Raw genomic sequence first — 14136 nt, 5'->3', positions numbered from 1 at the left:
ATAGATGGAAAATATGGTTGTTGTTTTTTCTTCTTTTCTTTTTTTCTCTTTTTTTTCTTTTTTTCTTTCTTCTTTCTCTCACTGGTCACACCACAGCCTCTACTCCTGGATTCTCTCACTGGTCAGATATTGGGGTTAGGAAGTATGTTAGGAATTATTTCTGGAAGTAGTAAGAATAGGACCAGTTCACATTCTAGTTAGTTGTGAACTATTTATCTCAGCAGCAGAGGATTGTATTCGATCACTCAATAGGAACATGGACAATACGTTGTGAGAATTACCTCTGGATTGTATCTTGCACATGTTAAAAGATGCTATAATGGGGCATAGATGCATACCTGGTGTTGCTGCATCACGCACACAGCGGATCACCTGTTTGAGGGAGGGGGGAACTGAATCCAGGCACTTTCATTCCATTCTCTCCTCTCAACAGGTGATCAGTGCTGCCACAGATAAAATGGCCATATGTTCTATGGAGCAGATCCTTGCATGCAAAAGTGTGAACACAAACCACTTCTGCACATGAGAATCTCTGGATTGCAGCCAGAATGTTTAAGGCAAAGGATGTGGGTTTTACATTTAAGGTATTCCTTTGAGTAAAATAAAAGCCTAGCTCATGAAAATAACACAGTGTAAACAATATTGTATACCCTGTTACTGAACAAGATGGAAGGGCAAAGTATTTTAACATGCATGAATGTTAACAGAAATAAAGTTACCTTAGCTATTGTTAAAAAAAATATTTGCCTCAAGTCCTTTTGCTGCCTCTTTAAAAACCTGTTTTGTGTTTGCACAATATTAATGGATTATCTGAAACATCTCTTACCTATAAAACAGAGAAATCATAATTTGCTATTGCATAGCTACCTGTAGGGTGACAAATATCTGAGTAAATCCTGTTCAGGGAATCTATCGATTATGAATAGTAGGTGGGCATCTTAATCCAGCAACCTAATAAAAAAGTGGTGGGTTATTTATACTGTGAACATGTTTTTTTTTATTTTTATATCAAACATTCAAAGAAAGAAAGAAAGAAAGAAAGAAAGAAAGAAAGAAGTTTCATACCCTGATCCCTACTGCCCATAGTGCTGAGGTTTACATGACCATCTTGCATTGGACTGACTCCCCCTCCACAACGTCCACTGTGTTCACATGAACAGGGCCTATGGATAGGGCCTGAACTGTTCTGGCTGAGGTTGATGTGAGTTGTAGTCTAAAACATCTGGAGGGAACCAGGTTGGCAAAGGCTGCGTAATGTAAAATCGATATGGGAAGTAGGAGTCGAGAACTGAAGACCTGGACTTTGGTTTCTGTTTACTGGAATAGTGCAAAAGAATAAACTCTGAAAAATTGGGGCAAATGGGCTGCATCCAAGAAGTATCAAACAACAACATTACCATTTTGCTTGTCAAGCATAGTTAAAATGATGATATGCTCTAAAGGGGAATAGCATCCAAGATTCTCAGGATGAAAGAGAATATCTTTGCTCACTGTGTTGCACCCTGCCATCCCATTTAATAAGACTTCTTTGTACACAAAGGGAGTATTTCAGAATGAAAAGTTCCTTTGCCACACTGAAGGCTAAGTGACAGCTTTCGTGGCAAATTCGTAAAACCGAATCTCCATTAGGTATGTTTGCCAAGGCAGTTTATGGTCCAAGTGCACGCATGCCACTGAGCACGGAGATTAGGGAAGATGAATAGTCACAATGAAGTTAATCAAATCACTCAGAAGGTGTACATTGCTATTCTGCTGTTCTGTTCTACTGTATTATTATTCCTCTTCATCTCTTTGTTCGGTGTTCGTAAAATGTTAGGAGCAATTCAAGGATGGCTTATCTTGAAGATACTTCAGCAGTAAAATAATCACTGAATTGGCCTTTAAAATGGCTAAGGATATGCACCTTAAGACGAAGCTTAAAATGTTTATTTATTAGCATGGTTGGTCTGCCACATACGTGGATTCAGCTCTAGGAGTCCATGTGCAAAGGCAAAATCGTGCAAAGTCAAGAACCCCCAGAACCAGTCCCTCTGCAAGGCAGAGGGCTGCTTACTGGGCCCTCCTGTGACCTTCCCAGAGCACAGTAAACAAGGAAACCCTCTGGGGGCACGGGTGGGAAATAAATAAACAGAGAGCAGGGAATGGCGGGTTCCCCCCCCCCTGCACTCTCCCGTTATTTACTTATTTATTTCCCACCCATGTAAGGTTGCGATCACGCGTGCAAAATGAGCATAAGTTGAAGCCCACTGTACTATCTGACTTGTTGGGTTTAATTATGATGCAACTATGGTGCATCTAGCTCCTCCTCTTTCATCTTGCTTGTGGCATATCTACCACCCTGAGGAATCAGATTTGTAGTGTGGAGGGGGGCAGATTCAATTTTTGGGAGGCTCTGCCTTCACACTGTCCTGTTTTGCATGATAAGCCTGTTAGTTTATGCATGCAATTTTCTGGGTCAATCTGCCATGGTTGTGTGGTTTTTTTGCAAACAATGGTTGAAGCACTAAGCCTGTGCCTAGGCTCTAGCCTTCACAACAAGATAATTTTCAATCTGCAGGGATCAGGGCCGGTTCTACCATTAGATAGAGGGAAGCAGCAGGTGCTGGGGGCACAGAGTGGTAGTGACATGTTGGAGTACAGAGCTGTGTGTGCCATGCAAGCTATCTGTGCCTGCTTGCCTCAGGTATAGCGGAGGATGTCATCCCATCACCAGTGTTGAAGCAAAATTCAACATATATACCTAATCAATCACATCACTCTGCGGGTCAGGGCCTCCTGTAAATGCCATCCTATTAGAAGATTCATAGAGTATAGTAATCAGGCCTTAGTGTTCGGTATTCCCTCCCATTAAATAGTAGATGGGGGCCACCTGTGTTGTCTGTTTGTGCTTACTCTTCTAACAAGGCTTTCAAGCAGAGTTCTTTCCAAGTCTGCAACTGTATCGGAATTGCTTTTAAGATGTTTCAAATATGTTCTTATATGTTTTAATTGCTTCCTCACGTGCATGTTTGCTACCCTAGGCTACTTTGGGAATTATTATTATTATTATTATTATTATTATTATTATTATTATTATTATTATTACAAGTCTAGTTGGCTTCTGTACAAGTAATTTTGCAGGGCGCCATCTTGTCCTTCACCTCAGGTAGCAAATACCTTGTTATATGGAAGAACATTCAGTCAACTGTCCTCCCCACTCCTGCAGTCTAAAGGCACCTGATTGATGTGAGAACCAGACATTTTTGGCTCACCGTCACCAGCGATCATTTGTTAATGAATATATTTTCTTGTTTCTTTCAGGGCCCACCTGGTCCAAAAGGCGAGAAGGTGAGTCTCAGCATGCTGTTGCCACTAACACAATAAGTGGAAGCCCTCCTGGTGTTAACTGGTGGCTATTGAAGCAGTATGATGTGAGATTATTTAAGAGAGCTGGGCTAGCACACAGATGCTGTGTTAAAACTATCATCTCATCTTTCCACTTTGCAGGGAGATCAAGGTGATCAGGGCCCTCGGGTAAGCATATTAACAAAAATGTTACACTTCCCCTTCCCTGACTAGGCAATTAGTCCTTAGCGCAAAACTAAACTGAACAGAGTGTCAAAGCTCATTTTGCTTTTCAGCTGCTTTTGCCCCTGCATGTTGTAGATCTCCAGGAAGGCAATAGCCAAGAACGATTTCACAAACTATATAAGAAACATCTGACTAGAAATAGTTCATGCTGCACATCACTACTCATTAAAATTTGGAATTTCTGCTGTTAGGTGGCAATATACTTCAGAGTGGTTGAGATATGCTTAAAAAAGAAGTTGTTTCACTAAACAAACCTTTCAGCTTCCACCTGTTTATGTCAGATCTGCATGAGCTTCTAATAAAGCAACAGCAGGGGGATTTTTAACAAATTAGAATTCTATGAGCAGGAAGCATGCGTGTCCTTAGTACTTGGCTTTTTTTGCAATTTGTTCCACACATCTAGAACATAATATATTAGGAACACTGTATTCAAAGGATTGGGTTTGTTTGTTTTAGAGCTGAAACCGAGAAACAAAGAAGCAAATTCTGTCATGTTGAGAGAGCCAGTTGTTTCTCTTTACATCTGTGCATCGTAGTAAAAATAGAATAAACACCAGCTGGTACTGGGAAACAATTGTCAAAACAGCAAGAAGCTAGCTTTCCCAACAGCCATTACAGTGCTGGCTCCAAAGATTTTTGAGGGAGGGGGGCTTAGGCACTAGAAGTTGCTCCAAGTTTATTTGGCTTCTTAGCACTGTGAGCAATGGCCATTCAGTTGTCCTCCTCTCCCTCTGGGCTCAGTTTTCACCATTGCCCAGAAGGAGAGGGCAAGTGGAAGCCATTGTTCACTCTCCTTGCTTTTGCTGCTGCTGACACGCTTCCAGACGCAGGTAAAGAGGCAGCAAGAGCAAGAAGGAAGAGGAAGAGCAGGGCCAGTCCTCTGTTGTAAGTAATGGAGCCTCTACTGGGGACTGGGCCTTAGCAGGACCCAACCATGGAGGATTTATTGTTTTAGTGCTCCCTAAAAACCAGCGCCTCCTGCAAAGAACTAGGATAGACTCCTCTTTCCTGCTGTGCTAGTCTTTATTTATAGGGGGGGTGTTAGGAAGATCAGACCAGGCCCCAGAATCCTAGCAAAGCCCACTGTCACTGGGGTGCCTGTACAAGGTAGTTGGACCAGGGAATCTGCTATTTTAAATTTCTCTGAAGGACCCAGAGCAAGGCTACAATGGGCACTCCAGGGCATTGTGAGAAATGTAAAATGGTCAGTTCCCTCCCACCTGTGCCAGGGAAGCCTGCAACCAGGGAAACCCACTGCTGTAGGAGAGGTGCCCACCAAACAGCACTTGGGCAAGTGCTCCTTCATCCTGGCAAACAGCCCTGGTGGGAAACCAGTCATCTGAAGTGATGCAGTCCATTCACCACTCTTGGGTGATAGGTTTGAACCACTTCCTTGCCATCTCATTTATCTGCATGTGAAGAGACACTGGCCTTGGGAATACACTAAATATTGCTATTTTCTCAGGTCTATATTTATTTTCTGTACAGGATCTCAATCATTATTAGCTAACGTTTTAATGCTGCACTTCAGTTGCACACTAAAGTAAGTCAGAAAATGACTAAGGTGTGGCTATTCCATGTGATGGTGATTTAAACAGCCTTGGCCTTGTTCCACATGATGTAGTTTGCCAGAAGCTTCTCCGCCATTCTGATAACTATGATGGGATGCTTGGATCCTTTGGATAGATACCCTGATCATTTCTCCCCCTGCCTTCATCCTCCTTTCCTGCCAGGTGCAGGAGAAGTGAGCCAGATTCTTGCTGTGTTCGTAGCTAGAAAACTCTGGTGAGGGAAACTACTGTTTGGAAACATTCCTGGCTCTTCAAAATAGTATTATGGCTGTTTTGTACTTTTACAAAGGCACACACAGTAGTACTAGGAGAAAACAAATCCATGTTAACTTTGAACCAAGTTATGAAACGCAAGAGACAGACAGCAGGTTGTGATTATGCTCGGAAGCCTAATTGTTTTATGCCATTCAAAACTATTACTAAGGCATTCCTCTCCTTTTCAGAGACTTGCTATTGCTGCTGTCTGTCACTAAGGTTCGATCCCCACAGTGTATGAAAATATAGCTAAAGCCTCTTTTTGATGCGTGAATAACTTTAATTAGCTCTCAAATTCCAGTAGTGGGTCTGCTCTCAGTCATTTTTTTAAAGCATTCTATTCAAATGTGTGTGGTGTAGAGGGAAAGCACTTGAAAATATACTTGGCACCTCATTCAAAAGAAGTGAACATTTATACTAGACTAGGCTAGAAATATTTTTTAAAGTCTTTTAATATCTGATTTGATAGATTTTACAGGAGGTTTTCAAAACCAAGATACCTCCACATAAAAACATAGGGAGCTCTTTTATCCTCCGTCGAACCATTGGCCCATCTAGGTCTATGCTGACTGTCAGTGGCACTCCAGCCCTACCTAGAGATGCTGTGGATGGTGATGATTGAAATTTCTGTACCACCCTTCATCTGAGGATCACAGGGTGATTTACAGTATAAAAACACAAAATACATAACAGAGTAGCAAACAAAACAACAATACCCACGCACAGCTTAAAAGGCTATAGATTGTTTAATTAGCCAAAGGCCTGGGAGATGAATGTTTTGGCCTGGTGCCTAAAGATACATAACGGAGGGGCCAGGTGAGCCTCCCTGGGGAGAGCATTCCACAAGTGGGGAGCCACTGCAGAAAAGGCTTGTGTTGTCATCCTCTGGACCTCTTGTGGAGGGGGCACACAAAGAAGGGCCTCCTCCTTGATCCAGGTTGATCCAGGTTGGTTCATATGGGGAAAGGTATTGCGGCCCTGAGACATTTTAAAGCTTTATAGGTCAAAACCAGCACTTTGAATTGGGCCAGGATACTGATTGGCAGCCATTGCAGTTGAGCCAGAATTGGCATTATATGCTCATAGCTTACATTCATTCTTATTTACAGACATTCTGATTTTACAGACCAGGGGTGCAGCATTTACCCAATTTTGAAAGAGTGATTAGAGAATTATTGGCATCTTTGTAATATTTCCTTTGTTTACAAATATACAGGTTGAACCTAGGCGAAGGCACAATTTAAAAACTCCACAGATTGGCAAAGTCAGCTTCAACCAGTTCAGATTTCTGTGGAGACAGACAATACTCAAAACTCAGTTTTCTGTCCCTGTTCACAATTTGGCTCAAACTTCAGTCGTGTCCTTTTATTTGTTATTTTCTTAACATGTAATGCTAAAGCCAAACCATGAACAAAGAGTGAGAATTGAGGTTGATGCCCTCCTACCTAGGGTTGCCATGAGTCCAGAATTTCCCGGACATAGCCAGTATTCAGCCCTTGTAAATTGCATCTTGGTGGAAATTGCTGAAATGTCTGGGGAAATAGTAAATGTATGGCAGCCCATGTTGGTAGTGTAGGTTTTGGCAAATTTCATTAAAAAGTAGCTCAAAAACTCAACCTTTGTGTCTGGGTTTTCACTTTTTGAAATATGGCAACCCTACTCCTACATTGCTGCTGTTCTACCTGGGGCTAATCCATGGTTTGGCTTAGCATTAGGTCTGAACATATGGTTTATCAGGGGAAGACAACAGCAGCAGAACAACTAGGTAGGAGCAACTGGGTAGGAAGCCCACATGCTTGCATATTCACAAGATAAAAGAATTCCTTCAGTAGCACCTTAAAGACCAACTAAGTTTTTATTTTGGTATGAGCTTTTGTGTGCATGCACACTTCTTCAGATACACTGAAGAATCTTGTATCTGAAGAAGTGTGCATGCACACAAAAGCTCATACCAAAATAAAAACTTAGTTGGTCTTTAAGGTGCTACTGAAGGAATTTTTTAATTTTGTTTCGACTCAGACCAACACGGCTACCTACCTGTAACTATTCACAAGATGTTATGGTTTGCCGTGACGTGTGAATCAGAACACTGTAGGACACTTAAGCTTTTCTAATATGTTTTTATCATGAAGAACAATCACCATCTTGATTTTTAAATCATTAGAGAACAGATTGGGGAAATAAGCGGAGGACATAGCAAATAGATTAGTCTTCGACAAAGAATAAGGAGGTAGCAATTTTTGGTGTAACAACAGGGTGCAAAGGCATGGCTCTATTTGTTACCTGTGAAGTGTTGGCTGGTATATCCAACAACAGCACTAAAGATTTTACTGATCTAACAGCTCAGACCTTAATATCTTACTTGGAAGTGTGCCCATTGATTTTGCCTGGCTGGAATCCAAATGTCTAGCAGCCCAACACTCATGGGAAAGCTTCCTTCTTCAGCTTGCAGTAGAACTTTGCACGAGGAAAATAAAACCTTATACAGGGATTTTGTTCCAAATGTGAAGATCAAAAGTAGCACATTTTCTTTCAATGCATTCATTTCTTACTCTAGGATTTGTACGTCCTTGCCTGAAACTGCAAGGAGTAATTTCCTTTCCACTTGCAGCCCTTTGGATCCTGGCCAACATGTTTTAGGCTGAACGTTATTATGTCTTTGGAATTTCATAACGGCCATATATAGTCATGATGAAGCATTTAGGAACTCAGGATTTCTGGATAGGGTCCTACACATTTGATGTTATATGGCAGGCAAGGAATGTGGTTTTGAAAATAGTTTACAGAACCAGAACAGTTTTCAGGGATTTTCTTTTTAGCAGTTTTATCTTTTTAGTTCTATATTCAGCATTTTTACTCTGTTTTTCAAACTTTTATTATGAATACAAAATGCTGTTGTGATCTTGATTGTCCTTATCACTGTGGCCAAGGACTCTAAAACAGTAGTAAAAGCATTGGTCCATCTAGCTCAGTAACGTTGACACTGATTAGCAGTTTCAGACAGGAGACTTTTCCCGCCAGCTTGGAGGTGCTAGAAACAGAATGTCAAGTGGCAAACTGGGACGCACCATCCTTGAAAACACTAAACCAGTGGTTCTCAAACTATTTTCTCTGGGCCACACTTTCAGAACAAAAATTTGCTCCCTCCACACTGAATTTTTTATTGGTAAGGAATGCATTGTAACAACTCCTAGCAGTGCTTGATTTATAACATAGAACGCAACTGCTTTATAATATGATCATGGGGCATCCATAAAGTATAAAACAATGCAGGTACATAAGAACATGAATTATTCCCAAAATATTATATTCATTGCCCTTGAATCTTCCTGACACCGTCTCCTGCCACATCAGTGCAGTGCACCATACACTTTGAAAACCATTGCACTAAACCATAATTTAGCATTATAAGAATGATTGTCGCCTTCCCCTGGACTTGAACGCTCCCCGCACCAGCATGGAGGAGTTGGGAAGCTTGTGATTAATTATAGCTTGCCATGCCATCCAAAGCCAATTGCAATTGTGGTTAATTTTAACAATGGTTGGTGGGAATGAGCAAGATTTAAACCATAGTGCAGTGTAAACTGACTTGTTTTCACTAACCATAGTTAAGATTAGGATTTGGATGACACAGCAAACTATAATTAATTTTAAAATGGAGATAGAAACTCCTGATCTTCTTGTAACCATGCTTGAAGTAGAGGAAGACATCTGAGGCTAGACTCATTCTCATCTGAACACAGTCTTACTCAAAGTAAACATTCATAAGATTGCACTGCAAAGAATCTTACCCATGTGAAATCAAATGGCATTGCCCAAATAATTCATTTTAATAATTTTAAAAAGTAAATATTTCTGTAATGCTAAGAGAGATTAAAAAAAAACTCCTCAGAAGTCAGCCTGTATAACTGGTTAACTGGAAGCATAACTTGATGTGTATTTGTTTTGAAAATTGTTTGCATCCAGTAGTTTGGAGTGGCAGTGTGTTTCAGGATGTCAGCTGAAGGTAGTGATAATTCTAGCACCAAGATCAAATATCCCTCACAATATCTCAGATTGTGAACAGCTGAATTTGATGTGAGAGTTGTGCCACAAGTTGCAGCATAAGAAGAGATCCCTCTAGGACTGCAACAGAACCTTGTTCGGCTCAGTTTTTACCTGTTGCATTGCTTTGTTCTGATGCAGTAGCAACTGTGGAAAGATGGAAGTCTGAGACCCAGTTTCATATCCCTGCTCTGCCCCAAAATAAAAACTTCCCCAGCTGTTAGGGGTAGCAGTCTCTAAGTGAACTGAATTACATACTGATGGGAAAGGAGAGCTTATACCATATCTGAGAAATGTGTTTCTCAGCACCTCGCCACAATAATACCAGATGAAACACATTGTGTTGCTTGGCTTCTGTGTGTGATCCTACCCTTTGGGCAACTTTATCTTGGCACTGAAATCCAGTAGAGAGGTGGCAAGCATCTTCTTCCTCTGGCAAGTTTCCACAATGGCACAGACAGTAAATTGTTTGGGTTGGGCTGGTAGACTTGCTGCTATTAGACCACTGACACCTTAGACTAAATGGATTTTGGCAACTCAGTAACTCTTATTTCACAGGACTACTGAGTGAGGAAACTAGATTATAGTTTCTAATTATAAGAATTTAGTCCTCTGGAAAAAAAGTTACTAATATGATTAGTAACAGTTATGTCTCTAAAATATTAGGCTTCCAGGCATAAATATTTAACTAGCTGATGATGATGATGATGATGATGATAATAATAATAATAATAATAATAATAATAATAATAATTTATTATTCATACCCCGCCCATCTGACTGACACAGGAACATTTTTTTTTGTTTCCAGATCTAGACAGCGTACAGCTAAAATTCTCACTGTTTCTTCTTTCCGGAGTACACAATTGACTCCTAGTCCAGTAAAAATTAGGAATGTGCACTGACCATAAAATTTGGTTTTGACCTCGATTAGGTTCTTCCAGAAAGCCCACTTCATTTTAAGGTGCTTTGTAGACTGAACAGTTTGATTCAGGGTCTATCCAAGTCTGCTTTGTACCTCCCATTCACTATTTAGGATACCTCTCCACCTTTTGACAGAAGTGAATGAAATTTGCATGCTAGTAGGCCCTACACCTACTAGTATGAGGCACACTAGCATTGCACGGAACACACATTACAGCATTATTTTCAAAAGGTTGATGTGACAGCCTTTCTACCTTCCCTCAAGCAGAGGAAGTGGAGAGACAAGAAGGTGGAGGTGTGAGTTTCACATGGCCTTTCCCCACAGAGCTAAGCTCAACTCTCAAAGTGAACAGAAATTTGCATACTAGTAGGTCCCACACACCTCTCTTTGGGGTAGCAGAGGCAGTTCAGAGACCAGTGGTGGGAGCAGCTGCTGCCTTGAGGACTCTCAAGGAGAGGAAGCTGAGGAAACACTCCACAAGGGAGGGTATTTGAAAAAGGGTGAGAGGTTGCCAGTTCTGCATGTAAGAGGTGACATAACTGTGCTTCAGAACCCCACAGGGGTGCCGCAGAAAGAATGTAGTTGGTCGAGGGAGCCATGGGCTCAAAAAGGCCTGCTTAGAGGAGAATTTCATTTAGGGTATTGCAGGACAACTTCTGCAAGTGAAACTGATTTAATATATATTAAAGTCTCCTGAAGAGTTATTCTTTTTGTAAACACTTATATCACCAAATGTCTGAAGAGCTCTCCATCAGTTTTATCCTGAAGAAGGAAGAATTAAGCCGGACAGTTCTGTGTACCACCCAATGCACAGCTGTACTTAATTCAGCTGTACTTGGAAGTCTTTGCACTAGAGAAATTAGCAGGCACTTCCAATATTTCAAAATGACTTTTACTTAAAGAACCTTGGCACTTGAAGATCATTCATGATTTATTGTCCAACCAGAGCAGTAATTAATGAAAATAGACCTTGAGCATGCACTAAACGGCTCTAATTGAGTATGTTAATCTATTTCCTACCCCCTTTCTGCAAATGATAATAAAGCACTACTGCCATTCAGTTCTGATATAGAAGAGATTTATTGTTTATCAGGTCTCACAATCGTTATCCAGCAGCTGACTTTAAATTAGTTTTGGGGTCTAGGTGCAATAAGAAGCCACACAGGGTGCATACTTAACTATTTTCATAAAATTATTTTCTCCACATGGCGTGTTCCAAGTAAATTTTTTTAACAGCTGGGGCTGTAAGCAACTGATAGCATCTTTCAAATGTCTTCAGCAGGAGGGATTAAGTTCCAGAAAGCGAAGGCATTCAGAACTTCCTTTTATTATCTTAACCTTTGTTAACTTGAGTGATTAAACAGATTCTTTTGCTTTGGTAAAACTGTTAGGACTCTCTAGTTAATATTCTTGTATGATTAATCCTTGTTTTGCCTCTGATTGCCTCTCTAACACATGAGCAGATGCTAAAAAATAAAGCAGAAGTAATAAATTCTGCAGCACTTGTAGTGGTTTGTGATTCATGTCTCCTTCATCTTTACCACAGTCCCATGCCATTCCAGGTTTATGGGCAGGTAGTTGAGGCTGAAAGATACTCATTTGGCCAATCCATTCAGTAAGTTAGCAAACCTCTGATTGGGCTGTTGAACCCAGAATCAAGTTCCTATGGGAGCTAACCTATCAGAAAGTGCTCTGCCTTTTGAACTAGCCACATATACTGTATGTGAATTGCAGTCCTCCCACAAAAAAACAGCTCCATTTGGTAAAATGCTGTTGCAAGATGTTGATAGATTAGTCAACCCATCGTTATAATTAAACATCTACTAGCCAATTCTGAGTCTATCCCCCACAGAAGTACTAATTCTGAAAGAATGCTGCCCAGAAACAATTTGCAACTTGAAAGGGGTAACTTTTCAAGCTAACTGAAAAGTTTCCTGAAATATCCCCTGTCCGTAGTGTATCTTTTGTGTGTGTGCTGCTTTCCTGATGACAGCTCTACTCTCCTGAAAGTTTGGAATAGTTCTTTACCTTCCCTGTAACAATGAAATAATCACACAGTGCATTAGATTTGGCAAAATGATGTGTGGTCACTACATCCTTAATAGGCATTGCCTTGCAGGATGAGAAAACGTTCACTAAATGCACGCCACTCTTGTTTCAGTTTTAGCCCTGTGGGTTAAACCACAGAGCCTAGGGCTTGCCGATCAGAAGGTTGGCGGTTCGAATCCCTGCGACGGGATGAGCTCCCGTTGCTCGGTCCCAGCTCCTGCCAACCTAGCAGTTCAAAAGCATGTCAAAGTACAAGTAGATAAATAGGTACCACTCCGGCGGGAAGGTAAACGGTGTTTCCATGCACTGCTCTGGTTCGCCAGAAGCAGCTTTGTCATGCTGGCCACTCGGCTTTGTCTCGGCCAATAATGCGAGATGAGCGCCACAACCCCAGGGTCGGTCACGACTGGACCTAATGGTCAGGGGTCCCTTTACCTTTACCTAATAACTAGTAGCAAACATGATTTTATCAGGAACACATCCAGAGCGACTTGGTTTTATGTTTTCATATATAATTAAATAGATATTGGGATATATCTTACAAAATGAGTTGCAAAAATTGGCTGTTTGGAGCAAAAGGTTGAGAATGTGTTATTTATTCCTCAGTTGGAGTTGAACATTTTGTATGTTATAAGGCACACTTCAGAGGGGTTTGTGTTGCGTTTTGAAGCTGATAAATGTGAAATATTGGAAGGCGGGGTGTAAAACTGGAAAAATGGTTGATTCTTTGTGCTGTATATGACAAATTGCCCAGAGGTTCCTAGCATTATTGGAAGATAGTGGACTCTTCTTCATTGCAGGCTTTTAAGCAGAGGTTTGATAAGGCTATCTGTCATGGATGCTTTAGTTGAGATCATAGCTATCAAGTTCTCCCTTTTTTTAAGGGAAATTCCCTTATGCTGAATAGGCTTCCTCACGAGAAAAGGGAAAACTTGACAGCTATGGTTGAGATTCCTGCATTTCAAGGGTTTGGACTAGATGAGCCTTAGGATCACTTCCAACTCTGCAGTTCTATGATTTTGTGAAATGGACTGAAACAAGGGCTTGACTGACATTAAGAAAGCATATATTTGTTTATTTACATGCATATATTGGTTTCCCCCGCCCCATTGCTGTGAGCACAGTTTACTGCAAAATGATAGCAGTAGAATAATACATGAATCAAAATGTGTGTAAGATGCATTTATGAGAACTTGACTATGCACCTAGGTGAAAAAATAGCAATAGTCATAAATTATCCTATGAAGTATGAAGAGTGCTAGATCTGACGTTCTTCAGCATCGTTATTAATTATTTGCATGAGGAAGTTCCATTATCCAAAGTTATTTACTTGTGGGTGATGCAGAACTCTGGAGGAATGAAAATACTTTTCAAACCCAAAGACATCTCATTGGAGCATTTATTCCCTGCCAAGGCGTGAGTAGAAATAGATCACTGTATGCCACGTTTTTGGAAGAGGCTGCATTGCTTACAAAACATTCCCTTCCCCCTCCCAAGAATACAACCATTTCATATCAGATGATTTCTTATGACTGCAAAGTTTCCAAGAAGTGACACCCTCCATTGAAATTAAAGCTCTGCTTTGAATGAATGCACATGTTGGGAGGAAGAATGCCCTTTGGCCTTATCATACTCTGTGGTGTATTATTGTTTTAGTTTGGCTGCTGATGGAGAAAGCAGCAGTTGCAATAAAAGGGTTTATATAAAGCTCCTGCTGCGAGT

General features: G+C 40.8%; 1 protein-coding gene across 1 annotated transcript in view; it reads left to right on the top strand.

Annotated features, from left to right (window-relative positions):
• The window catches only part of COL25A1 (collagen type XXV alpha 1 chain), a 269550-nt gene that overhangs the window by 185846 nt on the left and 69568 nt on the right, over positions 1-14136 (top strand). Inside the window, exons 6-7 of the mRNA XM_060278497.1 lie at positions 3301-3327; positions 3487-3513. Coding sequence (XP_060134480.1) covers positions 3301-3327; positions 3487-3513 — 54 coding nt within the window. The remainder of the gene's footprint in view (positions 1-3300; positions 3328-3486; positions 3514-14136) is intronic.

Source organism: Zootoca vivipara, chromosome 9 (assembly GCF_963506605.1).
Source record: "Zootoca vivipara chromosome 9, rZooViv1.1, whole genome shotgun sequence".
Classification (NCBI taxonomy): Eukaryota; Metazoa; Chordata; class Lepidosauria; order Squamata; family Lacertidae; genus Zootoca; species Zootoca vivipara.
The sequence above is the reverse complement of the archived record's forward strand: the minus strand, read 5'-3'. Positions and strand labels throughout refer to the sequence as shown.